The following is a 27422-nucleotide window of genomic DNA, read 5'->3' as shown; positions in this document are numbered from 1 at the left end:
AACCTACCTTACAGGGTTGTTATGAGGATAAAAATGGGATGGCTCTATGAGCTCTTCAGACGGAGAGCCAGATGCAGATAATTATGATCTCTCCAATAGCAAGTTCTGGTGATGAGTGCCACCAGGAATGTGGGCACCAAAGAACAGGAGGGAGGTATCAGCACAGTTGGTTTAACTGTAGTGTTTGAAGAAGTTATAGACAACAACAAGATCTTCAGACTGGAGAATCTGTGGCTAGCTGGTTGGAACCCTGAACAGAAGCACTCTGATAAGGAGGTGAGAAAATGCTGCAACATTTTGTTGCATGACCTGCTTGTTCATATTGGTCATAATGATTCATAGAAAACAGGCCACTCTCTTCTGGGCTGCCTGTCCAGATTAGAACTCCTTGCCCAATGGCAGTGAATCACCCAGTTTTGTCTGACCCAATTTTCAAGCAAGAGGGGAGCAGTGGCAGCTGTCAGAGAGGATAAACATAGCACTGCAGTCAATAGGAATGATATATGGGACACAGCAGGAAAGGGGAGGGCCGTGGCAGCAGATTCAGGTCACGATCTTTTTCCTTTTTTCCTCACAAGAAAAGGACATGTCTAGCACCTGCAGATCATACTGAATTGAGCTGGGAGTTATAATCCTTAAGTAGCTTCCATCTCTTCTCTCCCCCCCCCATCTCCCTCCTTCCCTACTCCCCCCTAAACATTTTGAGGACTTATAGATTCAGCATCAGCAAAACAGCACTAGGCAAGTTAGCTTAGAAAGGCACCTCAAGGAAGCAGCATAACAGGGTGAGCCAGCATGCTATCCACCCAATGTCTCTGGACTCTAACTGACCATTTGCCATTCTGGCTGGGGCTGATGGGAGTTAGGGCTGATGGAAGACACTGGTACAATGGTTAGAGTGCTGGACTAAGACCTGGAAGAGCAGGGTTCAAATCTGCACTTAGCCATGAAGCTCCCTGGGTAACCTCAAACCAGTCACCATCTCTCAGCCTAACTTACCTCACAGGATTGTTACAAAGAATAAAATGGGGAGTGGGAGAACCATGTGTACAACCCTGATTTCCTTGGAGGAATGGCGGGATATAAATGTAATAATACTAATGCTTATTGTACAAGAACAATACCACTGCCTTTAAAACATGGACAAAATCTCTTCTTTGTAGCCAAGTTCAAGTTCAAGTTTTCAAGTTTTATTGCGGCCAAAGCCAGTGACACCAAACACCACAAGATCAGACAACAAGAAATCAGCAACAACCTCAGAAAAGAAAAAAGGTTACACAAGGGAACTTCGCAGTGTGCCATTCAACAGAAGAGATTTACACTTCCTAATTACTAAAGTGCAAAATTTAGCCACCTCATATGATATTGAGCTTGAGGAATCTTCCAGGAGGTATTTTCGAAGAATTTCAGGGGAGGATTCCAAATAATATTGAAGGGGTATAAATTTTGATAGAAGCGGTAAAATAAGTTGAACCTGTTCTTCACTATAAAATTTGCAAAATAGAAGAATGTGTGTGACAGATTCTACCTTATTAGACATACAAGAGCAGAGACGCGCATGCATTGGAACCCGCGTGAATTTGCCGTACAGCACTGCTGAGGGCATTGTCTCAAAGCGGGCTCTAGAGAAAGCCCATCTATAGGCTTCGTTAGTGATGTTAGTTAAGTAAGGGGCAGCTGCAAAATTAGGCCAAGCTTTTAAACATCTATACGTCTCCGGGAGTAGGGTGCCTTCTTGTTGTAATTCGATATCATAAAGTCTCCGAATGATAATAGCTTTTTGCCTTGTTCAGAGTTCCAATAAAAGGCTTCTCGGCCTTTTGGCTAAGATCAAGTGTAGTATCTTCTTTGTAGCATTTGGCATTATGCAACAGGAGCATAAAGGAAGAGGCAGTCCTCAAGCTGGTTAATGAAACCTGTAATATACTATAGAATGCCCAAAGAGTTTCTGTTATTCCAAATGTTCCCACAGATTCAGCTGAGACTTTGAGTCATGGGGGCAGGGTCTGGGACGTAGTAGATTAGGGTACATTAGGATCTTGGTTGTGTCAGGAAGGATTTCAGCAGCACCTAATAGGGGGAATTAAATAACCTTTTAACGTGGGTGAAAGAGGAGAGTGCAAAATATGGTCTGAAGCTCAACATAAAAAAATCCCTAAGATCATGGCCACTGGTCCCATCACCTCCTGCTAAATAGAAGGGGAAGAAATGGAGGCAGTGAGAGATTTTACTTTCTTGGGCTCCATAATCACTGCAGATGGTGACAGCAGTCACGAAATTAAAAGACACCTGCTTCTTGGGAGAAAAGCAATGACAAACCTAGACAACATCTTAAAAAGCAGAGACATCACCTTGCCGACAAAGGTCCATATAGTTAAAGCTATGGTTTCCCCAGTAGTGATGTATGGAAGTGAGAGCTGTACCATAAAGAAGGCTGATCGCTGAAGGATTGATGCTTTTGAATTATGGTGCTGGAGGAGACTCTTGAGAGTCCCATGGACTGCAAGAAGATCATACCTATACATTCTGAAGGAAATCAGCCCTGAGTGCTCACTGGAAGGACAGATCCTGAAGCTGAGGCTTCAATACTTTGGCCACCTCATGAGAAGAGAAGACTCCCTGAAAAAGACCCTGGTGTTAGGAAAGATGGAGGGCACAAGGAGAAGGGGATGACAGAGGATGAGATGGTTGGACAGTGTTTCCGAAGCTACCAACATGAGTTTGACCAAACTGCGGGAGGCAGTGGAAGACAGGAGTGCCTGGCATGCTCTGGTCCACGGGGTCACAAAGAGTCAGACACGACTAAATGACTAAACAACAACAATAGTGGCACCTGGGTGCCATGCACTCTAGTTTCAACCCCCCCCCCCCCAGGCTCAAAGAAGACTCAGAAGGAAAGGATGAATCATGTGGGGAGCTATTGTCTGCCCCCCCCCACTCCAGGAGCTTCCAGGCTAGAGGGCAAAACTTTGCCAAAATCCTACAATCCAGAAAGCATTTTAACAATCCAGACCTCAGCTATCAGAGGCAGCTGCTACAGAATCAGGCAATGACCCTTTGAGAAACAACAAGGGCAGGGTTAACATCAGGTCAAGACCAGCTAACCTTTATAAGGCCTAACTGTCCTTCGGCGAGTTCCTAGCCAGCATGTGCCAGTGATTTGTTCAGGATCCTGAAAGGCCAGGGTTTGGGGCCTTTTGTAATCCTGCCTAATCTATCTTGACTTTACCCTAAAAGAGGTGACTCTGCTCCTCAGGACAGAACATTGCCCTTCTAGCAAGTGCCATTGCTTCAACCCAATTTTGCTAGAATTTAAGCTGTGAGTTCCCCTTCATGGATCACTGCCTTGCCGTGGCGAAGGGGCTTGAATAACTCAGAGAAGCTATGAGCTATGCCGTGCAGGGCCACCCAAGATAGACAGGTCATAGTGGAGAGTTTTGACCAAACGTGCTCCACCTGGAGCAGGAACCGGCAATCCACTCTAGTATCCCTGCCAAGAAAACTCCATGGACAAAGACAACAGGCATATAAAAGTTATGACGCTGGAAGATGGGCCCCTCAGGTCAGAAGGCATCCAACATGCTACTGAGGAAGAGCGGAGGACAAGTACAAGTAGATTCAGAGCTGATGAAGCGGCTGGGCCAAAGCCGAAAGGACGCTCAGTTGCGGATATGCCTGGAAGCAAAAGGAAAGTCCAATGCTGTAAAGAAAAATACTGCATAGGAACCTGGAATGTAAGAACCATGAACCTTGGTAAGTTGGATGTGGTCAAAAATGAGATGGCAAGAATAAATATTGACATCCTGGGCATCAGTGAACTAAAATGGACGGGAATGGGCAAATTCAGTTCGGATGACCATCACATCTACTATTGTGGGCAAGAATCCCGTAAAAGAAATGGAGTGGCCTTCATAGTCAACAAAAGAGTGGCAAAAGCTGTACTGGGATACAATCTCAAAAATGATAGAATGATCTCGATACGAATCCAAGGCAGACCTTTTAACATCACAGTAATCCAAGTTTATGCACCAACCACTGGTGCTGAAGAAACGGAAATTGACCAATTCTATGAAGACTTACAACACCTTATAGAAATGACACCAAAGAAGGATGTTCTTCTCATTATAGGGGAATGGAATGCTGAAGTAGGGAGTCAAGAGGTAAAAGGAACAACTGGCAAGTTTGGCCTTGGAGTTCAAAACGAAGCAGGGCAAAGGCTAATAGAGTTCTGCCAAGAGAACAAGCTGGTCATCACAAACACTCTTTTCCAACAACACAAGAGACGACTCTACACATGGACATCACCAGATGGGCAGCATCGAAATCAGATTGATTATATTCTCTGCAGCCAAAGATGGAGAAGCTCTATACAGTCAGCAAAAACAAGAGCTGGAGCTGACTGTGGCTCACATCATCAGCTTCTTATAGCAAAATTCAAGCTTAAACTGAAGGAAGTAGGAAAAACCACTGGGCCGGTAAGATACAATCTAAGTCAAATCCCTTATGAATACACAGTGGAAGTGAGGAACAGGTTTAAGGATTTAGATTTGGTGGACAGAGTGCCTGAAGAACTATGGATGCTCATAACATTATACAAGAGGCAGCAACTAAAACCATCCCAATGAAAAGGAAATGCAAGAAAGCAAAGTGGCTGTCCAACGAGGCCTTACAAATAGCGGGAGAGAGAAGGCAAGCAAAATGTGAGGGAGATAGTGAAAGATACAGGAAATTGAATGCAGATTTCCAAAAAATAGCAAGGAAAGACAAGAAGGCCTTCTTAAACAAGCAATGCAAAGAAATAGAGGAAAACAATAGAATGGGAAAAACCAGAGATCTGTTCAAGAAAATTGGAGATATGAAAGGAACATTTCGTACAAAGATTACCATAATAAAAGACAAAAGTGGAAAGGACCTAACAGAAGCAGAAGACATCAAGAAGAGGTGGCAAGAATACACAGAGGAACTATACCAGAAAGAAATAGATGTCTCGTATACCCAAGGTAGTGTGGTTGCTGACCTTGAGCCAGACATCCTGGAGAGTGAAGTCAAATGGGCCTTAGAAAGCACTGCTAATAACAAGGCCAGTGGAAGTGATGATATTCCAGCTGAACTATTTAAAATTTTAAAAGATGATGCTGTTAAGGTGCTACACTGAATATGCCAGCAAATTTTGAAAACTCAGCAGTGGCCAGAGGATTGGAGAAGATCAGTCTACATCCCAATCCCAAAGAAGGGAAGTGCCAAAGAATGCTCCAACTACCGCATAATTGCACTCATTTCACACACTAGCAAGGTTATGCTTAAAATTCTACAAGGCAGGCTTAAGCAGTATGTGGACCGAGAACTCCCAGAAGTGCAAGCTGGATTTAGAAGAGGCAGAGGAACCAGAGATCAAATTGCAAACATGCGCTGGATTATGGAGAAAGCTAGAGAGTTCCAGAAAGACATCTACTTCTGCTTCATTGACTATGCAAAAGCCTTTGTCTGTGTCAACCACAGCAAACTATGGTAAATTCTTAAAGAAATGGGAGTGCCTGATCACCTCATCTGTCTCCTGAGAAATCTCTATGTGGGACAAGAAGCTACAGTTAGAAGTGGATATGGAACAACTGATTGGTTCAAAATTGGGAAAGAAGTATGACAAGGCTGTATATTGTCTCCCTGCTTATTTAACTTATATGCAGAATTCATTATGCGAAAGGCTGGGCTGGATGAATCCCAAGACGGAATTAAGATTGCCGGAAGAAATATCAACAACCTCAGATATGCAGATGACATAACCTTGATGGCAGAAAGTGAGGAGGAATTAAATAACCTTTTAATGAAGGTGAAAGAGGAGAGCGCAAAATATGGTCTGAAACTTAACATCAAAAAAACAAAGATCATGGCCACTGGGCCCATCACCTCCTGGCAAATAGAAGGGGAAGAAATGGAGGCAGTGAGAGATTTTACTTTCTTGGGCTCCATGATCACTGCAGATGGTGACACCAGTCACAAAATTAAAAGACACCTGCTCCTTGGGACAAGGCGATGGCAAACCTAGACAGGATCATTAAAAGCAGAGACATCACCTTACCAACAAAGGTCCGTGTAGTTAAAGCCATGGTTTTCCCAGTAGTGATGTATGGAAGTGAGAGCTGGACCATAAAGAAGGCTGATCGCCGAAGAATTGATGCTTTTGAATTATGGTGCTGGAGGAGACTCTTGAGAGTCCCATGGACTGCAAGAAGAACAAACGTATCCATTCTTAAGGAAATCAGCCCTGAGTGCTCACTGGAAGGACAGATCGTGAAGCTGAGGCTCCAATACTTTGGCCACCTCATGAGAAGAGAAGACTCCCTGGAAAAGACCCTGATGCTGGGAAATATGGAGGGCACAAGGAGAAGGGGACGACAGAGGACGAGATGGTTGGACAGTGTTCTTGAAGCTGCAAACATGAGTCTGACCAAACTGTGGGAGGTAGTGGAAGATAGGAGTGCCTGGCGTGCTCTGGTCCATGGGGTCATGAAGAGTCGGACACGACTAAACGACTAAACAACAACAACAACAAGCTGTGAGTTTGGTGTCTCTGGATGGACTGGAGGGTGTGAAGAATGGCAAATACTCCGAAGCCCAACAAAAACTGTCCCATTTGATTCAAACACATCATCACCATGAAATCTAACTGTTCCCCACTGAGACCCAGAGAAGGTCAAGCCTTCAGATCTAACCCTGAAACCTGACAACCCAATTGATGGTATCATACGACCACATTGCTCTTTAGTAGTAACAAAAGGAATCCAAACTGGCAGTCTTGATTCACAGTGTAATCCAAACAAGGGCTGAGTGGGTTGCTGCTGTAGTCATTCATACTATCATTCATCCTCTCTTTACTCTTAACATACTTGCTATGGCTAACTGCCATGATTGCAACCACTACAGTTATGATTTCAGATGCTAGTGGACAGCAACTCCAGCCAGACCAAGCTAATGGCTGGGATGAGTGAAAGTGTAGTCTAACAACATCTGGGGATACACAGTTTCTTCCTACTTGAAATTGGTCTGATTCCACAGGACTCTTTTTAACTTTTTCATCTTCATTTAAATTTTCCCTCAGTTTATAACCTACCTGCACATAGAAAACTAAGATATCACAAAGATGACTAAGCTACAATCCTTTCCCTTGATGAGCAAGATGGGAAGTTTTTGAGTTAAGAGAATTGCCCAAGAGTCTAATCTCCCTCCCTACATTCAAAAGTGGGAGGGCTAGCATCTCCAGCTAAGGATCTCAGGAGCAGAGATGGGTTGGGAAAGGCCATTGCCAAAGATCACCAAGGAGCCACTGCAACACAGAACAGAAAGGGAGCATAAGAAGACCTCTACAGGGTCAGAACAAAGGCCCATCTACTCCAACATTCTTTTATGATAACGGCCAAACAGATTCCTCCCGGAAGCATACAAACAGAACCCAAATGCAACAACCCCCCTCCCTCATTTGTGTTTCTCAGGAACTGTTACTCAGAGGCATGCTGCCTCCAACAGTGGAGGCAGAACATAAACCACCATGGCTAGTAGAAACTGATAGCCTTATCCTACATGAATTTGTTGAATCCTATTGGAGATTACTATGATTAAGTAGTATATAAATTGTTGAAATCATCATCAACAACAACATTGGTAGCCATCACTACGTCTTGAAGAAGTGAACTACACAGTTTAATTCAATGCTGTGCAAAGACACTAGCAGACAATGTTGGGAGTGAGGGGGGAAGAGTGTGCTTAACATGACAAAGATCCCATGTCAAACTCCAGGTTAAGGCATCAGGACTGAAAAAGGTTTCAGAATGTCATTGTTAGCAGCACTAGTCAAGACGGGCCAGTGGTGTAACTCAGTTATCAGATAGCGTCGTATGAGCAAGACTAGCAGAGGTTACTTAGCCAGGAGAATAGGATGGGTGCCTTACAATATATCTGTGACCTTTAAAACTACGCTTTAGCCTTACCCTCCTCTTCCCTCTCTCTCCCCCACTACAATCAAGGAGGTGGCTCTCAGAATAATTAGCTAAGATCTTTGACTTTCTTCTCCAGCTGCTTTGCAAGAGCTCATTAAGCATTATTTACAGGGCCACAGGTAATGTGTCTCCTCTGATCTGATTAGCAGCCAAGCACAAACCACTGTCACGAATCAGTAATCTGTTGTGGCTTGAAGGACAGTTTAAGGGAAAGAGCAACGTCTCCAAGATACCACTTACTGTCCTGAGTTGCAAGAGTCTGTAAGGAGGAGGCAAAGAAGAGAAAGGACCATCACAACCAGAATGACACCCCGTTGGTCAATCTAGCACAGCTGTAGGGACATAGGAAATTGCTAGCAAGGGTAGGATCTATCTAGACCAGTCCACACTTAGGGTAGCCCACATAGTATCCTCTATATGTTGTTGGGCTCCAGCTCCCATCATCCCCAGTCAACATAATAACAATAATAACAGTAATTTATTATTTGTATCTCACCCATCTAGCTGGGTTTCCCCAGCCACTCTGGGCGGCTTCCAACAAAGATTAAAAATACATTAAAATGTCACACATTAAAAACTTCCCTGAACAGGGCTGCCTTCAGATGTCTTCTAAATGTCAGGTAGTTGTTTATCTCTTTGACAACTGATGGCAGCGCGTTCCACAGGGCAGGCACCACTACCGAGAAGGCTCTCTGCCTGGTTCCCTGTAGCTTTGCTTCTCACAATGAGGGAACCGCCAGAAGGCCCTTGGTGCTGGTCCTCAGTGTCTGGGCAGAATGATGCGGGTGGAGACGCTCCTTCGGGTATACTGGGAGTTTAATGGCCAGAGATGATGGGAGTTGCCATGCAGTAGTACTACGGGGAGTCAGTCTTGTTTAGACTGACTGACAGTAGCTCTTCAGGACTGCAGGCAGGGATCTCTTCAAGCCCTACCTGTTCTTTCACCTGAAACATTCTGCATGTAAACCACTGAGCTGCATCCCTTTCTCCTGCTACTCTGAGGAGCAATAGTCTCCCAGGATCTCAAACAGAATGCCTTCTCAGCTCTAACATATGTGGAGGGGTGGCAACCATTGGCAAGGGATCTTTTATAGTAGATTCATTCAGGCTTTAGCCAATCTGTGCTTCAGTGTATCTGTGGTCACAATTGGAAGATGACATCAGAGTTGGGCTACAGTCCCCATAATCCTGAGCTTTTAGCTATGCTTGCTGGGGTTGAAAGGAGATGGAACCCAACAACAGCTGGAAGTCCACAGGAGCCCCACTCCTGACTTTAAATCACCACCATCCTCACTGAATGCTTCAGTGTTGTTTTTTCACACACCCTCCCCTTAATCTCATTGACTGAGTCAACCAGGCTCAGTTAATTTATTTTGCAGAGAGTACCCTCGGATATAAAACCCCACACTGGATATCACCAAACTTCAGATGCTTCTGGCTGGAACCTTTGGCTGGGAATGTTGTCATTATTATAGTCCAGGACAGAGAACCTGTACCCTCCAGGTTGTTGGATGCAAAATCCCATCATCCCTGACCATTGGCAATGCTGGCTTTGACTCCAGGGCAAAGCAGGGCAGGCAGATCACTGCACATAAAGGCCACCATCTTATGTCAATGGGGTTAGCTCAGAATCTAGTGGATCTTGAGTTTGTTCAACCCCTTGCCAGAATGCTCTGTTTCAAGAGTTTCCATGGACTCTTGCTGCTGGGGAACCAGCCAGTGGCCCTTCCATCGGCCTACATGTTAGGCAGGTGGAAGGAGGAGCTCCACATTAGTGAAGTGATGGTGGCATCATTTCAAAGACAGAGGTCAGCAGAAATGGATGGAAGGGCACCTTGGCCCAATCCACCACCACCAACCAAGCCCAGCACAAAGATAGTTTGGATTGCACCCTAAACCGAACATTTCAAACTAAGATCATGTTAGGTGTCAGTTGTCCCACTGCCTTTGCATTCATTGACCACCGAGGAGAGTGATTCCATCCATAACTTTCCTTATATTATCACAAGGACCAGAAACACGCATCAGCAAAAAAAAGAGAGAAGAAAAAACAGAATATGGCTGGGCTTAAAGGTTCCTAGTTCAGATTATTTGGGTTCACAGAATGCGTGGGCCACAATTCCCAGCACCCTTGGCAAATTACAGTTCTGGTGAACTTTTTTTTAAAGGGGTGCCTTAAATGTATAGGGTATATGCAGTCAAAGTTTTAAAAAAGAAACAAACAAACAAAATCACAGCTTTTCCACCTGAGGCCCCCCTGAAAAATGTGGTGAATACCTGCAAAAATATCACTGAAATTGCCCTTTTACTCCATGTGAACAGGGCAGTGAATTCAGGGTGGGGAATTTTCAATCAATGCTACAAAACTTCAGGAAAAGGTCATGGAACATCCCAGAGAGAGAATGGAATGGAGGTCAGAGGAACTGACGCCAGTAAGTCCAACTCCTTTCTTCCCTTACCTTGTAAGTGGAGTTTGCTCTCAGCGCTTTGCAGAAGGACAGAACTCACAGAGTCCAGATTGTCGTAACTGTTACAGCCCAATGGGCCTGTCCGTGTTTCGGTTACCTAAAGCAGCAGAGATTTTAAAAAGAAAGCAAGCAAAATCATTTCCTTTGCCAACAGTATGTAAAGACTAGGGAATGCTATGTAAGTAGAGCCTGTTGGATCAAAACAGAAGGCCCATACGGTCTACCACTCTGTTCTCATGATGGCCAAATGCATACCTAATGGAAGTCCTCATGCATTACTTGAGGGCAAGTGTTGTCTCCGCATTTGTGATTCTAAGAAACTGGCATTCAGAGGCATTTAGTGCCTCCAGTTGTGAAGGGAGAGCCTTGCCATGGTGGCTTGTACCCATCAATAATTTTTTTTTACTCAAATAATTTGCCTTATCTTCTTTTAAAGCCTTCCAAGTTGGTGGCTATCACTGCCACGTGTAGGAGAGGATGCCACAGTTTAACTCTGCCCTCTGTGAAGTTCTTTCATTTAAGAGTCCTAAATTTCACAAAATTCATTCAGCTCATGTTATATGGGAGGGAGGAAAACTTTTTTCCTGTCCACTTTCTACACACCATGAATTTCTCTATGAGGGGGTCATGTTTCCAGAATCCCCTGGGGAATTCCTCTTCCCCATTGCTTCCACACTTGAGGAGGAGCTTAAAGTGATGAGACTAGTCAGAACAGCTGTTGAGGAGGAACCCTCAAAGTGTGCCCTGGCAGCTAGCTAGCGGAGAATGTTGTATAGCACTTGCATGTTGGGAGCCAATGTAACTGAGTGCTTTGCCAGCAAAGAATTAAAACCCAGTCACTTGTCCTTGTTGGTCCAGGTCTGGGTTGGTCTGGGTGTGGGTTGGGATGCTCACAGGGTTGTTGTGGGGAATAAATGAGAAGGCAGAGAACCATGTGCACCACCTTGAACTTCTCAGAGAAAAGGTAGGATATAAATGCAATAAAATTGCAAAGTAACTTCCAGTGGTGGGGGTTTTTTTTGGGGGGAGGGGAGAATTGCAGCCTGTAATAGCTTAATTAGACCTTTGCTTGGGGAATGTGACTTATTTTCTCCCCGCCCCCCTGCTCCATTCATCCAGTATCAGTAGATTGCTTTCACAGATTGAAAAGGTCTTTGCCTGAAGGCCCATTTCTGCTTCTTTTGTCAGTGCCCCTCCGCTGCTACTCTCCCGTGCCTTGTTCTGCATCCCTGACCACCTGTATCTGGAAAAGTATTGTCCAGTCCTATTGTCAGCTCTTGTTGCTGATACACCTGAGAGCCTGTGAAAAGACTTCCAAGCTAAATTGTGCAGCATAAAAGACTGGACAGAAACAAGAGTTACCATTGTGTGAGCTCCTCTCTCTCTCTGTCTGTGTGTGTGTGCAAAGACGCTCCTCTCCACCTCCTATCGCTTCAGCAGCTTCTGTGGTGATTTGCCTGGTTGGGTTTTGTGAGGTGTTGACTAGAGCTGAACTTGACATGCTCAGAAGCTGCCGGGGCTGGTTCGTTAGGGCAGATAGGGCACTTCCAACTAGTCCACGCCTGCCTGTCTGCTTACAACCAAACCGGGGGGGGGGAAATAGGGTGGCACCTCCTTGTCCCCCTAAATCCCTTGTGGAACTGAGCAAGAACGAGGATGGGGACAAAAGGTGAATTATTTGGCTCTGCCTATCAGTGACTCTGGTTCCACCAACTGTTGGCCTTCCTGCCTTCTGCTCTTCCATACCCTATGGGCAACAGCCAGTGGGTTTTTTTCTGGGGGTACTCAAGGGTATGCATTACCAGCACATTTTTAAAAAAGGCTAAAAGTGTGACAGGGATCCCCAAGTGACATCTAGTCCAACCCCCTGAAATGCAGTCATCACATCTGAATTCCTGGCAGATGGCCGTCCAACCTCTGTTTCAAAACCTCCAATAAATAAGAGCCCATCATTTTCTGAGGTAGTCCATTCCACTGCCGAGCAGCTCTTACTGTCAGCCAGTTCTTCCTAATGTATAGTTAGAATTTCCTTTCTCATCATTTGAATCCATTGGTCTGAGTTGTACCCTCTGGAGCAAGAGAAGACAAGCCTACTCCATCTTCAACATGACAGCCCTTTAGGTATTTGAAGATGACTATCATATCCCCTCTCAATCTCCTCTCCTCCAGGCTATACATACCCAACTCCTCAACCATTCTTCATAAGGCTTTGTTTCCTTCTGAGAAGAAAACTGATGGCTTAACTTTTGTGGGTTTGGGCACCTGTGTCTGCAGGGGCTGATTTTTAGGAGGAAGCAAAGTGCTTTAAAAAGAGAAAGAAAAGAAAATGGGTGTTGTGCTCTAATTGGCGATGATAGTGGCAACAGTTCCTTTTTTCCTTATTCTTATTTTTGCCTTGCCTGTGGTGGTGGTGGAGCTTCTCAAGACTCCTACCTACTCCTTCCAAATGTTTTGAACTGGTGCTGCACAGCAACACTTTGGAAGAACAGCATTTGGAACAAACACATCATCACCACCAGCAGCAGCAACACCTTATGTCCAAAGGAGTGGGCATCTTCCACCCTCCTCCTCCTAACACTTTCATTGGTCAACTCTGCTTTTTTGTTTATTATGCACAATAAAGCCTTTTCCTCAATTTCTCATTTTTCCAATCTCAAGTTCAGCTATTTACATTTCTGCACCAGTTCTCAATTCTTTATATATGAAAAGTCCTCATGACATTTCATCAGCAACATAACATGTACTAACCTGGACCCTGAACATTATCTAAAGCCCTTCTTCTTAATGCCTCCTCCACGAGAGGGTGACAACATGAGAACAAGCCTTTTCTGTGGTGGCTTCCTCTTTGTGGAATGCTGTCTCTAGGGGGGGCTCACCTGGCATCTAAAGTTATGTAATATTCCACTTCTCCCAAGCCTTTGGCTAATTAAATAATCTATGGCTTTAAAAATGTTTTTTTTTTGGGAGGGGGATTTTGTTTTGTTGCTGCTGCGGCGGTTGTTTTATATATTTTGTGTTTCTATACAGTGAACCGCCCTGTGATCTTTGGATAAAGGGTGGTGTATAAATTTAATTAATAAAAATCATGCACATTTCTCCTTGCATTCAAATTATAATGTATATGCACACTTTCTAATAGCTAATACATTTTTTTGCACACATTATTTAGTTAGGGAAGTGCATCACAAATTTAAGAGAAGAAAGAATCTCAAAGGATATGTGTGTTTAAAATCATTTATCGTTTGAGGAAGAGAAAGTCAAGTAGTTTCAGCTTTAAAGACAAACTGAATCAAAATTCTCCCCAATCCTTACCTGCAACAAAATGCCTCCTAAATGCTGTGATGCTGTTCCTTTCCATCACAACATCAGTACCCTCACTCTCTTTAAATCCAGTTTCCTCAGGCTCAGTGAACACATGCAACCAAAGGCATACCTTGATTGCTCCGGTAGAGATCTGGATCTCATGAAGGCGCCTCATAGTTCCATCCCGGTCCAAGAAATAGGAGGAGGCGAGCTGGTGAAGGGACTCGACACTTTGAGACGCATTGCCCGACTTTCGATCGAGTCGGCTTTTATCCATGTACATGGTCAAAGCCTCCTCTCCTAGCAGGGAAAAGAAGAAAGCATGAATGCGAGGGAGAGGAGGGGGAGGAAGGAGGAGGAATAAGAAAGGAGGAGGAAGGAGAAAGAAGAGGTTGGTGAGAAGGAGAAGAATCACGGTGATGAGAAGGAGAAGGTATAAAAGTGTTACCACATCACCGACACCCAAAGTATGAAAAAGAACCATAAGGAAGGCTTCACATCTCAGTGCAAATCTGCCATTTTACATTCTCTTCATCGATGCTGTTTTAAACCATAAGCAACGAAAGCATCATTTCGGACACTAGGAAGAATCTAGGGTGATGTGGAAAGTGCATGGGATTTTGTGAAACCTGACGAAGGACACATGGAGGATCTCTGCTTCTCTTTAAAAAGTAAAGGCTTCTAGTATTTATATGTGCTTGACAACATTGACACAGCGTCTGCAGAACAATAGCACAATTAGGGCTAGGAGTGTTGTCTTGGCAACACACACACACACACACACACACACACACACACACACACACACAGATTTTTTCCAAACTTAAGTTATACATATGCACGCCTATTTCCTCATATAGTTCTGATGCCAAGTGTACCCCAAACCATCCCAGGTCAGATCAGGGCTGCTCTGAAGCACCAAATCAGGTCCTAAATCAAATGGGGGGAGGCAACATGCGCAGAGCTACTATGGAGTAGCAGTCACTGGGATGAAAGAAGTGGTGTCACAATTGTGAGCATGCCCATTTTCACCTGCAAAAAGCATGGGTGGATATGTTCAAGGAAGGGAGGAAAAGAGCAACACATCACCTCCCTGGAAAGAGCCAGCAACAGTAATCAAGAAGGGTTAATAGATTTTTTCTGCATTATTAAGTCCTAATTTCTCATTTATTAAGCAGACGCAGTGTTCAAAGTCATCTTCCCTTCAGGGCATTCCCTGAAAATTAGCTTTCAGCTCTGCCCACTCCATCCTCAAGCAGATGCATTCCAAGGAACTACCTAGCACATTCTCTCTTTACTTCTACTTCTTTTATAGAAACAAAAAGAGGACAGGGCCTTTTACTGGCACTGGGACAAAGGGATTGGCACTGGGACAGATCAGAATTAGGCTGGGAGGGCCAGACATGCTGCAGCAAATGAGACCTCCCTAATCTTGTTGCACACTTTTGCTTCTGGGAAGCCTTTGTTGCTGCCAATAAAGAGGTTTCCTTGATATGCAAGTAGCAGCCTCAGAGAGGTGATATTTGCCATGACCATGGAACTTAAAGAACAATTCGAAGACTTCTGCAATTAAGAGCTAGTGTTTTAAGATGCTTCCAGGTGTCCTGTTTATTGAACTTTCATCCATTCAAGGAGATTAGATGGTGTTGGCGATTTAATTACTTTTCTTTCTTATCTGTATACAGGGAGGTTGGATGATGTTGCATGAAAATGCACACTTCTCAGTGCATTTTCCAGAGGCTCTCCTTATCCCCAGAAGTCTAATCTTTTGGAAAAGTATGGTTGTTGCACAAGACCTCCCAATCACCTATAATTGTGCAACTTGGATTTGTGATTAAATCCCATTTTGTGATTAAATACCACTTGAAAATAGCAACAGGCTGGAAGAGACCTTAGTGTGGTTGTTTTTCCTTCTCCCTCCCAATCTCCCCTTCCTTTTCTGTCATGTCTTTTAGAGCATGAGCCTAAATGCTGCGACCATATTATTACTGATTCTTCTAAGCTACTAAGGGAGTCTTATTTTGGCTGAAAAATGACCCTCTACACACACACATCCATGGTCCCGTGGTTGCTCAGGCTTCCCTTCAGCCACTATCTGCACAAGGAAAGAAAAAAGCACATTAATTGCATCCACACAATTAACACAAGCTCTAATTTAGTCCATTGGTCTACATCAGGGACTGGACTCAGGGTGTTTCCAGAACTCAGGTGTGAAGCAGGTGGCAACAGAGGATAAGACCATGGCTGCGCACATTTCTACATTCCTTGATTTTCTGATTAGGTTTGAGCCCCACCAGAAGACCAGGAGAACCAGGCTTACCATCAAGTTATGACATGCATACACAAAGATGCTGCCGCAGATCAAACACTGGAGGGTTATCTCAGCTCATATCAGCCCAAACAGAAGATGTCCAGTGTTGGCACTCCATACATTCTCTTGAGAACTGACATCATCATCAGCATAAATATTATTATTATTTATTAAATTTCTATAAAGCCCTTCACCTGAAAATCATAGGGCAGTTTACAATACCCCCCCCAAATACCATACCATAGTAACAAACAATAACAATATACCCCCTCCTGCCACTGCCCATAGTTTAAAGGTCCTAGATTATTTAGTTAGCCAAAGGTCTGGGGGAAGAAGAATATTACATAACTTTAGATGCCAGGTGAGGCTCCCTTGGGAGAACATTCCACAAACAGGAAACCACCACAGAAAAGGCCTGTTCTAATGTCGTGCTCTCCAGACCTTATGCAGAGGAAGCACACGAAGAATGGCCTCTGATGATGATTGGAGGGTCCAGGTTGGGGAGAAGGAGAGTCCTTGAGGTATTGTGGTCCTGAGCTGTTTAAGGTTTTATAGGTCAAAACCAGCACTTTGAATTGGGCCTGGAACCTAATTAAGCAGACAGTGCTGTCAGGCCAGGGTTGGATTTGTATGCTCTTTATTGTCCTGGTGAGCAACCAGGCTGCTGAATTCTGCACCATCTCTAGTTTCTGGACAGTCTTCAGAGGCAGTCCTACATGCAACATGTTGCAGTAATCTAACCTAGAGCTGTTAGACTTGCATAGGCATCTGGTCTACTCATGTAACAGAATGAGGTGCTGGAGTCCTGATATGGAGAATGTGAACATATAAGACAGAGAAGGGGAAGAGGGAAAGCTGTGCTATTCTTTAACTACAACTCCTATCATCCTATTCTGCCTTAGTCAGACCACACCTGGAATACTGTGTTCAATTCTGGGCACCACAATTTAAGAAGGATGTTGACAAGTTGGAATGGGTGCAGAGGAGGGCAACCAAGATGATCAAGGGTTTGTTAACTAAGCCTTATGAGAAGTGCTTGAAGGAGCTGGGTATGCTTAACCTGGAAAAGAGGAGACTGAGAGGAGATATGATAGCCACCTTCAACTATATTAAGGGCTGTCACATGGAGGAGGGAGCTTGTTTTCTCCTGCTCTGGAGGGCAGGACTCGAACCAATGGCTTCAAGTGTCAAGAAATGGGATTCTGACTAAATATTCAGAAAAACTTTCTGAAAGTAAGAGCTGTTCAGCAGTGGCGCAGACTCCTATGAGAGATGGTGGATTCTCCTTCCTTGGAGGTTTCTAAACAGAGGATGGATGGCCATCTGCCATGGACTCTTTAGCTGAAATTCTTGCATTGCAGGGGGTTGGACTAGATGTCCCTTGGGGTCCCTTCCAACTCTAAGATTCTATTATCCCTGACCGTTGACCATGCTTCCTGTGGCTGCTTAGCGTTAGAGTCCAACAATATCTGAAGCATATTAGAATGGGCAAAAGTGCTCTCGAAAGTGTATCACTTTTGCATTCTGCCTTCCCACCCCAATTTTATCTGGTTATCAAGATAGACAGATGACTCCCTGCTTCAGAAACCCGTTTAGGGCAAGCTATTTCACTGATGAGTTTCAGAGAGATGAGATGTCAGTCATAGGTAATGGTGTGTTGATCTGCAGGTCCTCAGTGATCCTCAGTGTGATAAATTAGATCTGAGCTAAAACTCACCCCCAGGTTGAGCTCAGTGGTAGAGCCTCAGCATCTCTAGGAAGGGCTGTCCTGAAATCTTTGAGAGCCTCTGTCAGTCAGTGTAGACAATACCAAGCTAGAAGGACCAATGGTATGACTCATAAGGTTACTTCTTATGTTCCTACATTTGTACTTTTGCAAATCTTGGTATTTCCACTAGTCGGAGGATACCACCCTCTTCCATCTGAATGTTACTGTTTTGGTCACAACTGTGGACACCATTTTGATGCAAAGGCAGCAAAACATTGAGAGATTGCTCACTGTAGAGCTTAGAGACTTAGTTCTTATCTCTGAGGGGACTGTCTTTTTGGTAGCACTTAAGAACACTGAAAGATCTCTGTTGGATCAGACCTAAGGTCTGTCTCAGGTGTGGTGACCGTTTTCAGCCCAAGGCCCACATTTCCTCCAGGGCAAGCTTCCTGACATTGGTGGGTGGGACCATAGACAAAAAGTAGGTGGAACAAATAATGCACCTACATTTGGCTAGTTCTCTCTCTCCTCCCCCCACCCCCACCCCACCCTGACAAGCAAGAACACATCCCAGGCAGGGGGAAATGTTCAAGAAGGCTACAAAGCAGGGCTGGCAGCCAGTGTGGCCTAGGAAAACGGTGTGTGGACTGGGGAAGACCCAAAGGACAGGCAGAAAGGCTTAGAGGGCTGTATTTGGCTCCTGTTCCTCACCACATCCTATCTAGCCCAGCACTCTGTTCCCACAGTGGACAGCCAGATGCCTTTGGGAAGCCCCCCAAGCAGGACACAAGTATAATGGTTGTTTCTCTCTTGTAATTCTCGGCAGCCAGTACTCAGAAACATGGAGACACTGTATAGTCATCATTGCTAGTAGCCACTGAATTTGTGAATTTGTTTAATCCCCTTTTAAAACTGTGCTATGGGATTTGCTTTAAGGTGTGTGAAGAAGTACCGTATTTTCCCCTCTATAACAGGCAGATTTTTTCTCCTAAAAAGGAAGGGGAAATGTCTGTGCATGTTATTGAGCGAATGTGTGGTCCCTGGAGCCGAAAAATCAGGCAAAAATCAAATCGCGCTTCACGGAGAAGGGAAACCTGAAAAGAGGAAGCGGCTGCTTTCCTGCATTCTGCCTCAGGGTCTTACTGCCCACCCTTCTCTGTTTTGTTGCTGTGTTTGCTGAAACGGAACAAAGAGCAGGGAAAGCCCCTCCCCTCCAGGCAAGCAGAGGGGAAAGCAGAGTGTCGTTCCTTATTCCTCTCTGTGCTCCGGTGCTGCTGGGGGAGAGGGAGAGAGAGGGGGGGAGGGAGAGAGAGAGAGGGGGTGGGAGGGAGAGAGAGAGAGAGAGAGGGGCGGGAGAGAGAGAGAGAGAGAGAGAGAGAGAGATGGCTGGCTTGGGTGGGGAGAAACTTTTGCCTTTCTTTCCTCCCTCCCATTAAATCCCTCTCCTGCATTCTTAGCCAGCTGCTTCTCTGCACACCCCTCTCATGTCCCTTCTTTGTTTTTCCTTCGCTCCCCACTTAAAATGTGGTTACAAAGCATAGATCCATATGGATCCTCAGGATCTTTGCATTGGGTCACCCCAAATTCACCATCAGATCACATAGCATGTCCATGGCTACAGCCTGCACCAAAAAAAACACACACCCACTGTTGCCTGGGGCTGCAATGGTGCAAAAGCGTGGTTACAAAGCATGGATCCACAGGAATTCTCAGGATTTTTGCATTGGGTCACCCCAAATTCACCATCAGATCACATGTCTGTGGCCACAGCATGAAGCACAAAAATGATACATCCACTGTTTCATTCAGAATGTTTTTTCCCTTGTTTTCCTCCTCTAAAAACGATGTGCGTGTTATGGTCAGGTGCGTGTTATAGAGCGAAAAATACGGTACTTCCTTTTACCTGTCTTGTTCTCTTACTGTTCCACTTCATTGCATGACTTTGTTTCTAGCATTATGTGAAAGGGAGAAAATCCTCTACACCTATCCCCTTGCTCCACCCCATGCAAATTTTATACACCAGTTCCCCTCCCTTCGTCTTTATACATGTCTCCCCACCTTAATCACCTTTCTTCTGAGCTAAAATGCCCCAAATGTCATAACATTTATTCATAAGAGAGTTTCTCCAATCATTTGATCAGTTGTACTATTGTACTCCAGTGGTGAACAAAAGTGTTTTCAGTTTTCCAAGTGTGGTTGCATCATACAACATGTGGTTGCATGCAGGTGATGATTTCTATGATGCTATGCTCTTCCAAATCCACCCCCCTCACCCCTCCACACACACACACAAAAAAGAATCAACACAGAAAAGTTTCATGTTGGGTAAAAGTGTTCAAAGTCTGCACTTCTCTTTGACATGATGAACAGTAATAATATGTTGGACCTATATAGTGTTTACAAAAAATAATTACTCACTGAGTATATTCCAACATCCTAAACAACATCCCACACCCCCACCACCAAAAAACCCCACTCTGTACATAGAAAGCCAATAGGTCAGGGAACATGCTAGGTGTGAACCTTTATAATGGGCAAATGGTTTTCAATTTTCAATAGTTTCTTTATTCATCACATTATATCCAACCTTTCATCCAAGATGGCATACATGGCTCAACCCCCATTTTATCCTCAGAACGACCCGATGAAGTAGGTTAGGCTGAGTGGTTCAAGGTCAACCAGTGAGCTCCCCAGCCAAGCGGTGACTTGAACCTGGATCTTCCTGGACAGCACCAGCATAGCACAATGGTCCGTATACCAATGAGGGCAATGAGACACAGAGGAGCACTCAACCACCCAACTCCCCATGTTACACCCTAACAAAGGATGGCACAAGACTTACGACTTGAGAAAGAAAGAATAATGTGCACACTTAGGGCTTCATTAGTACCCATCAGCACTAAGAAGCTGGCACTGAAATGCCTTCCAGTGTTGTGGTTTTCAAGCTCTTTGGGGGTAAGTATGTTGTCTGCATTATCCCAATGAGAAAGAGGAGCTATCAAATGTCAAGAGATGATAGGTTGTATGAATATTCTGGTTGAATCGGGGAAGAGTGTGTGTGTGCACGCGCGTGAACCTGAAGTCTCCAAATAGGAAAATACTTCTGCTCATAAACAATGCATGCTCCCCAGAGGGTCCCTTTGCCTCATCCTCCTCTTTACTGCCATCAAGACGAATCTTTCATTCCTCTTGCGCCTTTCCCTGGCGGCTCTCCCTCCCCATGCGCTCTGTGCTGGGGGCTGATGGAACGCTTAGCTCCGCTGTCCATCGCCAGCTCTCGTTACAAGCCTGTGCATATTTTAAAGTGTTGTGTCATAAAATCAGGAGCACGAACAAGCCAAGGTGAATAATTCACCATCGCGCCTGAACAAAATTAAAAATATATTTCACCGTCAAAAGGTCTGTGTTATTTGGAATTTCCAGGGAGATAAAAAGAAAGGGGGAAAAAAGGAAAAGGAAAGAAAATTGGCTGGTTGTAGGAGGTGAAATGAAGAAGCAAACCCTAGTCCCTCCCTCATGTAAATTCAAGGCACGCAGTCAGATCATCTGCTTGTTTGTTCAGAAAAGTGCCACTGTGTTCAGTGCAGTTTAATCTCAGGCAAGTGTGAACTGAATTGAAGCCTGAAGCAACAATCTAAACAATAGGGATAGGGAACTTCAGGCTTCTCTGTTTACCCCTCAGGACTCTCCAAAGGCCACACCTGCTTCCCACAGGCCACACCCTTGAGTGCTTTTGCATGGCTGGAATGTGCCCTTGTGCTGCAATAGTGCCTCTTGCTTGCATGAATGGAGAGGGGTGTTTCTATGTGTGAAGAAACCTCTGGGTTGTGCATGGCTGGAATATAACTTCATGTTCAAAGTTAAGAGTCAGATTCATTGTTCTGCTTGTTTTTGCATCAGGCCCTTGCCAACAGCAGCATGAGGGCTCCTCAAAAGGCTGCACATATGTGAATATGGCCCTCAGTCTAAGCAAGGTTCCCCAGCCTTGTTATACATGTTTACCTGGAAGTAAGTCCCATTGAACTCAACAGAGATTACTTCTGAGTAGATGTGCACAGGATGAGCTGGCTGGAGTGAGACAAACCACTTAAGAACATAAGAACAACCTGCTTGATAAGGTCACCTAGTGAAGCATATTGTTCCCACAATGACCACACAGACGCCTGTGGGAAGTCAATAAGCAAGACTTGAACACAAGGGCCCATTCCTCTTCTGTGGTTTGCAGCAACTGGTATTCAGAAGTATCAATATCTCTCAGCAAAGCGGCACATCAATCAACAGCCTTCTCTTCAATGAATCCATCTAATCTCTTTTAAAGCCATTTGAGTTGGTGGCTACCACTATCTCCTGCAGGAGTGAGTTCCATCGTTTAACTATGCTCTGAGTGATGAAGTACTTTCTTTCTGCCTGCCCTGAATCTTCCAGAATCCAGTGTTATAAGAGAAGCAGAAAAACTTTTTTCTCCCTACTTTCTCCATGCCATGCATAATTTTTAAAAAAACTTCTAGCATGTCACTTCTAACTCACATTTTCTCTAAATGAAAAGCCTTGTAGGACACTGCAGAATTCCCATGGTGCTGAGCAGTAGCCTCCTATAACTGCTTGCTGCAAATGGCCCTGGGAGTGGAAGAAGAAGCACACTGACGCCAACACACACCTCCCTGAGATGCTCCAGAAGGATACTGTGGTCAACAACATCAAAAGCCATTGAGAAATTGAGAATGAGCAGGGTTATACTCTCACCTCTCTCTCTCTCAATAAATGTCACTAACAAGGGTGACAAAGACAGCTAACTGGGGATGCAATGGAGATAGAGAAGTAGGCTTGCTTTGCTGCCAACACTGCCACGTGGCAGACACGGTGAAGCAGCTTCACTCATGTGTGTCAGATTTAGACAGGGTCCTATACCACCTGCGCTCTACTACCAACCCTCCTGCTTCATGGCATGCTGGTCACAGGAATATCAAGGAGACCTATGTGCTCCACAGCAATGATGAGTGCACTCAGGGGCAATTGTGTCAATGACTCCACACATTTCACCATTCCACAGTGAGACAAGAGACTCAACAAGAGTGTCAGCCATGTCAGCTGAAAAATCCCCCAGAGCATTCAGGATTCCACCAGTCTTCTAGGGCAGACCAACTCAGTGGGTCCCCCACCCTTGAATATGTGTTTTTTTAAAAAACAAACAACCAACCAACCAACCAACCAACCAACAGTATTCACATAAAAATTAATCATGAGTGCAGTTTTCCCTGCTTATGGACACATTTGTGTATAAAGTTTTGACTACTATATACATTTTTATTTTTTTTGCTAGTAATGTTCCTTTCTGTTTGTTATTTTCACTAATTATACACACTTTCCTTTAATAGACACATCATTTGGTTGGAAAACTGAGCTGCAAAGCCTGGAGCAGTGTGAATTTCATAGGATACCTGTGTTTTGTTTTGTGCATATGTTGAGGAAATGCAAAATCAGCTAAGTTCACTTTGGAATGAAAACATAACCAATATCCTCCCCCATCCTTACTCACCAACCTCCTACCCCAAACCCTTGTGGGAAAGGTACAAACCTCACTGCCACCTACCTCCCAAAGTAGCAGAGATGAGTATGTGTGTGCCGTACTTTTTGATGATGGTATCAATGAACTGCTGTGTTGTGGGCCTCCTGCCCAGCAGGCGGATGCTCCTCTGGAACTCAGGCATCAGGGGGACGGGATTGCGGAGCAGGTCTCTCCGCTCGATGGCTGTGTTCCTCACCTTCCAACGGGCAAATTCCCTAAGCGACAACACAGGAACACAACAAAGGTGAGGTTCCAAGTCCAGGCAGGAAAGGCAGACCACTGGGGAAATGGCTTGTGGAGGAACACAAAGGGGAAATATTGTGCAACTTCACCGCATCTTATGCCACTGGAGAGATACACAGGCACATTTCCAGGGCTAGAGCTAAAAGGTTTGAGGGCTGGAGAAAGGGGAGGCAAAAGAAGGAGAGGAGGAGAGGAGAAGGAAAGATATTATTTTGATATGTATTGATTCATCCCATAGTAAGAACCAGACATCCCCTAGATGTGGAGGAAACCATTCACTTGACAGAATGAAACCGAACATTGCGCAAGGGGTGAGAGGTTGAATCTAGGATTTTTCAACCAAGGAATGTGAGTTTTCTGAGCAGTGCTCTGTGCCTGCATTTCAGGGACTACACTTGATCCGAGGAACCTGCAGTTCTCCAAATGTTGTTGGATTCCAACACTCATCAGCCACTAGCCAGCATAGCCAATGGTTATGGATGATGGGGGTTGGAGTCGAGACATACTGAAAATTATGGACATGATTAACTTAGGCCCTGTAGTTTCAATGGGTCTACTTGGAGTAGAATAAAGTTGGCTACAACCTCCTCCCCCCAAAAAAATCTGGAGGACCACAGGTTCCCTATCCATGGACTATACCATTTCACAGTCTTTGAGAAACAGTTTTCAGGTTTGTTTGTACAGCTCTGTCTGAGTATTGATTAGTGTTCCATGGGTGAACTGACTGGTCACAGATGAACAAAATCTCATTCCAGACTATAGGTTGGATAAGAACTTTCCAAGGAAACAACATTAGATTTGTGATACCCCAAAACATTTTGTTTCCTGAACCAGACCCATACGGATTTTGATAACTTAACCACTGGCAATAGGCAGGCGTCACAAGGGAATTCGCATAAAGTCCATGATAGTGATATGAATCCCAGTGCCCTCATTCTGCAGCAGCGAATCCCAAGTTTTGCAAGAAGGTCACACCTTCCTGAGTCCTCTGAATGAAGACGGACAAGTGAACTAATCTATAGATGGTATCCCAAGGCACAGAGTGGGCAACATCACTTTTTCATTTGTCTTTCTCCTAATGACAACCCTGTCAAGCAGGTCTTAGTTATTCTCTTGCCCAAAGCCCTTCAGTGACACAATGGCTTGTTGCCCATCTAGACTGAGTTCCATATTCTATCCTCTCTGCCTATTATCTAAACTGGCAGATTTATTTTTAGAGAAGTTAAAATATTTGGGAAGATTAATGCTGAATCAACCATTACAAACTGTATATAAAAATAATCAGTGTTGCTTGAAATGCCTATTGAAATCACAGTTCACTGCCATCTCCCTGCTCCCAGTACTTCAGCTATGTGCTTTGGTGTCAATAATAATTCAAAAAGATACAAGGCTAGATTTTATATATGTGTGTGTTCTGCCCCTAACAAAGGAATAATAGCATCCATTCATACATGTGCTGCAGACAGGTGTGTTAAGTACTGTGGGTTGTATCCGTTAGTCCTACTGGGAAAATACCCTTTGAAATCAATATACATGATCAATTTACTTCTATTAATTTCATTGGGTCCACTTTCAGAAGCACTAACAATGAACACAAACTTATATATTTTCCTAAAAGGAAGTGAGCGAGCCCCTACCCAATACCCCAAAAACCAGTTCAGTCCCTCTTTCCTCTGATTAGACCACTCCAGTGAAGTAAAGTCAATTCCACATACAAATTTTAAACAAAACGAACACTGGAAATCTAAACAAGGCTGCACACTTCTGACTATGCATGCTAATTTGAATGATGATTCATGAAAGTCAATCTGTTTGACTTCACAGAAAATTGGAGGGGGTGTTCCCTGCAAGAAAATATTTTAATTTTCTCTTTCAAAACTTCAACATGTGAGATAAAGCTTTCCACTTCCCAAAAATGCACACTGGACCTTCTCTGCCCTTCCCTAGTTGTTTTCATTTCCCAGTACCACTCCTCCTCCTCTGCTCCCCCTCCACTCCCTCAAAAAGGAAAAAAAATAACCCACCTAAATTCATGTGGTTCTTCCTTTGGGTGCTGGGAAAAAAGTAGCCACTTTAATTCACCCTGGAGGCATAAAACAGCACACTTTTTCTTTCTGTTACATATAAACATAGGGAGAAACCTTTTACTGAGCCATACCTTCAGTTCATCTAGAGCAGAAGCTTTCAACCTTTTTGAGTCCACAGCTCCCTTGACCAACTACATTCTTTCTGCAGCTCCCCTGTGGGGCTCAGGAGCCCAGTTATGTCACCCCTTGCCTGCAGAGCTGGCAGCCCCCTTTTTGAACACCCACTCAGCCTCCTCTCCTTGGGAGTCCTCCGGGTAGCTGCTGCTGCTACCCCTGGACTTGTCTGTCCATTCCCAGCAGCAAGGGCTGGGGGATTGGCAGGCTGGGCTCCCTTGCCCGCTTGCTTGCTTACTCCGAGGCTGCCTCAGCTCCTGGCAACCAGCACCCCCTGGCCAGCTGCAGAGGTACCATTTGCCTGTGGAGCTTGTAGCCAGGGCTGCTGCAACAAACAGCTGTATGAGCTTTTGGGAGGCAGAGACATGAGAGGGCATCAGAAGAAGGAGGGAAGGAAAGAGGGACAGGCCAGTGTTTCCCACAGCACCCATGACCATCTTTCAAGGTACCCCATGGTGCCACGGCACACTGGTTGAATCCTGCTCTGAAGGATTGAACCTGGGACCTTCTGCATGCAAAACAGGTTGCCCAACACATGAGCTACAGCCCTTTCCCTAAGGTTGGGCATTTGCTGTGGGTGGCAAGGAAAATCCGACTACAAATAAAAAATATGCTGCCACAGCAAGTACAGTAAATGCAAATTGATTGTGACATGGCAAATATTTCACTGTTTTACTTTGTCAGCATGCCCAGAAATAAGTGCAACAATAAGAAAGCAGGAGTTTGGGGAAGCAATTAGGTTTTGTGGGGAGTTTCCAGAAACTATCCCACCTTAGCATTGATTCATACTCCAGCAAGGTGGTCAAGAACACCTGGCCATTCTGAAGCCAATCAAAAAAGGAACTAAACAGCCACAAGGATCCAAGTTAAAACTGGATAGCTGCTGATTTCTTATATTATTACATGGGAGGTGGAAAAGGGTAATGAATGGAAGCAAAGCCTTATGAGGAATGGTTGAGGGAATTGGGTATATTTAACCTGGAAAAGAGGAGACTGAGAGGAGATATGATAGTCATCTTCAGATATCTTAAGGGCTGTCCCATGAAATATGGAGCAAGCTTGTTTTCTCTTGCTCTGGAGGGTGGGACTCAAACCAAAGGATTCAAGGGTGGGACTCAAACCAAAGGATTCAAGTACCTGGAGTACTGTGTCCAGTTCTGGGCACCACAGTTCAAGAAGGACACTGACAAACTGGAACGTGTCCAGAGGAGGGCAACCAAAATGGTCAAAGGCCTGGAAACGATGCCTTATGAGGAACGGTTAAGGGAGCTGGGCATGTTTAGCCTGGAGAAGAGGAGGTTAAGGGGTGATATGATAGCCATGTTCAAATATATAAAAGGATGTCACATAGAGGAGGGAGAAAGGTTGTTTTCTGCTGCTCCAGAGAAGCGGACACGGAGCAATGGATCCAAACTACAAGAAAGAAGATTCCACCTAAACATTAGGAAGAACTTCCTGACAGTAAGAGCTGTTCGACAGTGGAATTTGCTGCCAAGGAGTGTGGTGGAGTCTCCTACTTTGGAGGTCTTTAAGCAGAGGCTTGACAACCATATGTCAGGAGTGCTCTGATGGTGTTTCCTGCTGGGCAGGGGGTTGGACTCGATGGCCCTTGTGGTCTCTTCCAACTCTAT

At 44.6% G+C, this 27422-nt stretch overlaps 1 protein-coding gene across 2 annotated transcripts in view; it reads right to left on the bottom strand.

Moving 5' to 3' along the window:
• Positions 1-27422, bottom strand: part of BRINP1 (BMP/retinoic acid inducible neural specific 1) — a 121981-nt gene that overhangs the window by 22886 nt on the left and 71673 nt on the right. For both annotated transcript variants that reach the window (XM_081179717.1, XM_081179718.1), the window contains exons 3-5: positions 23372-23562; positions 13893-14062; positions 10451-10556 (exon numbers count right to left, since the gene is read on the bottom strand). In XM_081179717.1, coding sequence (XP_081035843.1) covers positions 10451-10556; positions 13893-14062; positions 23372-23562 — 467 coding nt within the window. The remainder of the gene's footprint in view (positions 1-10450; positions 10557-13892; positions 14063-23371; positions 23563-27422) is intronic.

This window comes from Podarcis bocagei (assembly GCF_964188305.1).
Source record: "Podarcis bocagei genome assembly, chromosome: Z".
NCBI lineage: Eukaryota > Metazoa > Chordata > Lepidosauria > Squamata > Lacertidae > Podarcis > Podarcis bocagei.
The sequence above is the reverse complement of the archived record's forward strand: the minus strand, read 5'-3'. Positions and strand labels throughout refer to the sequence as shown.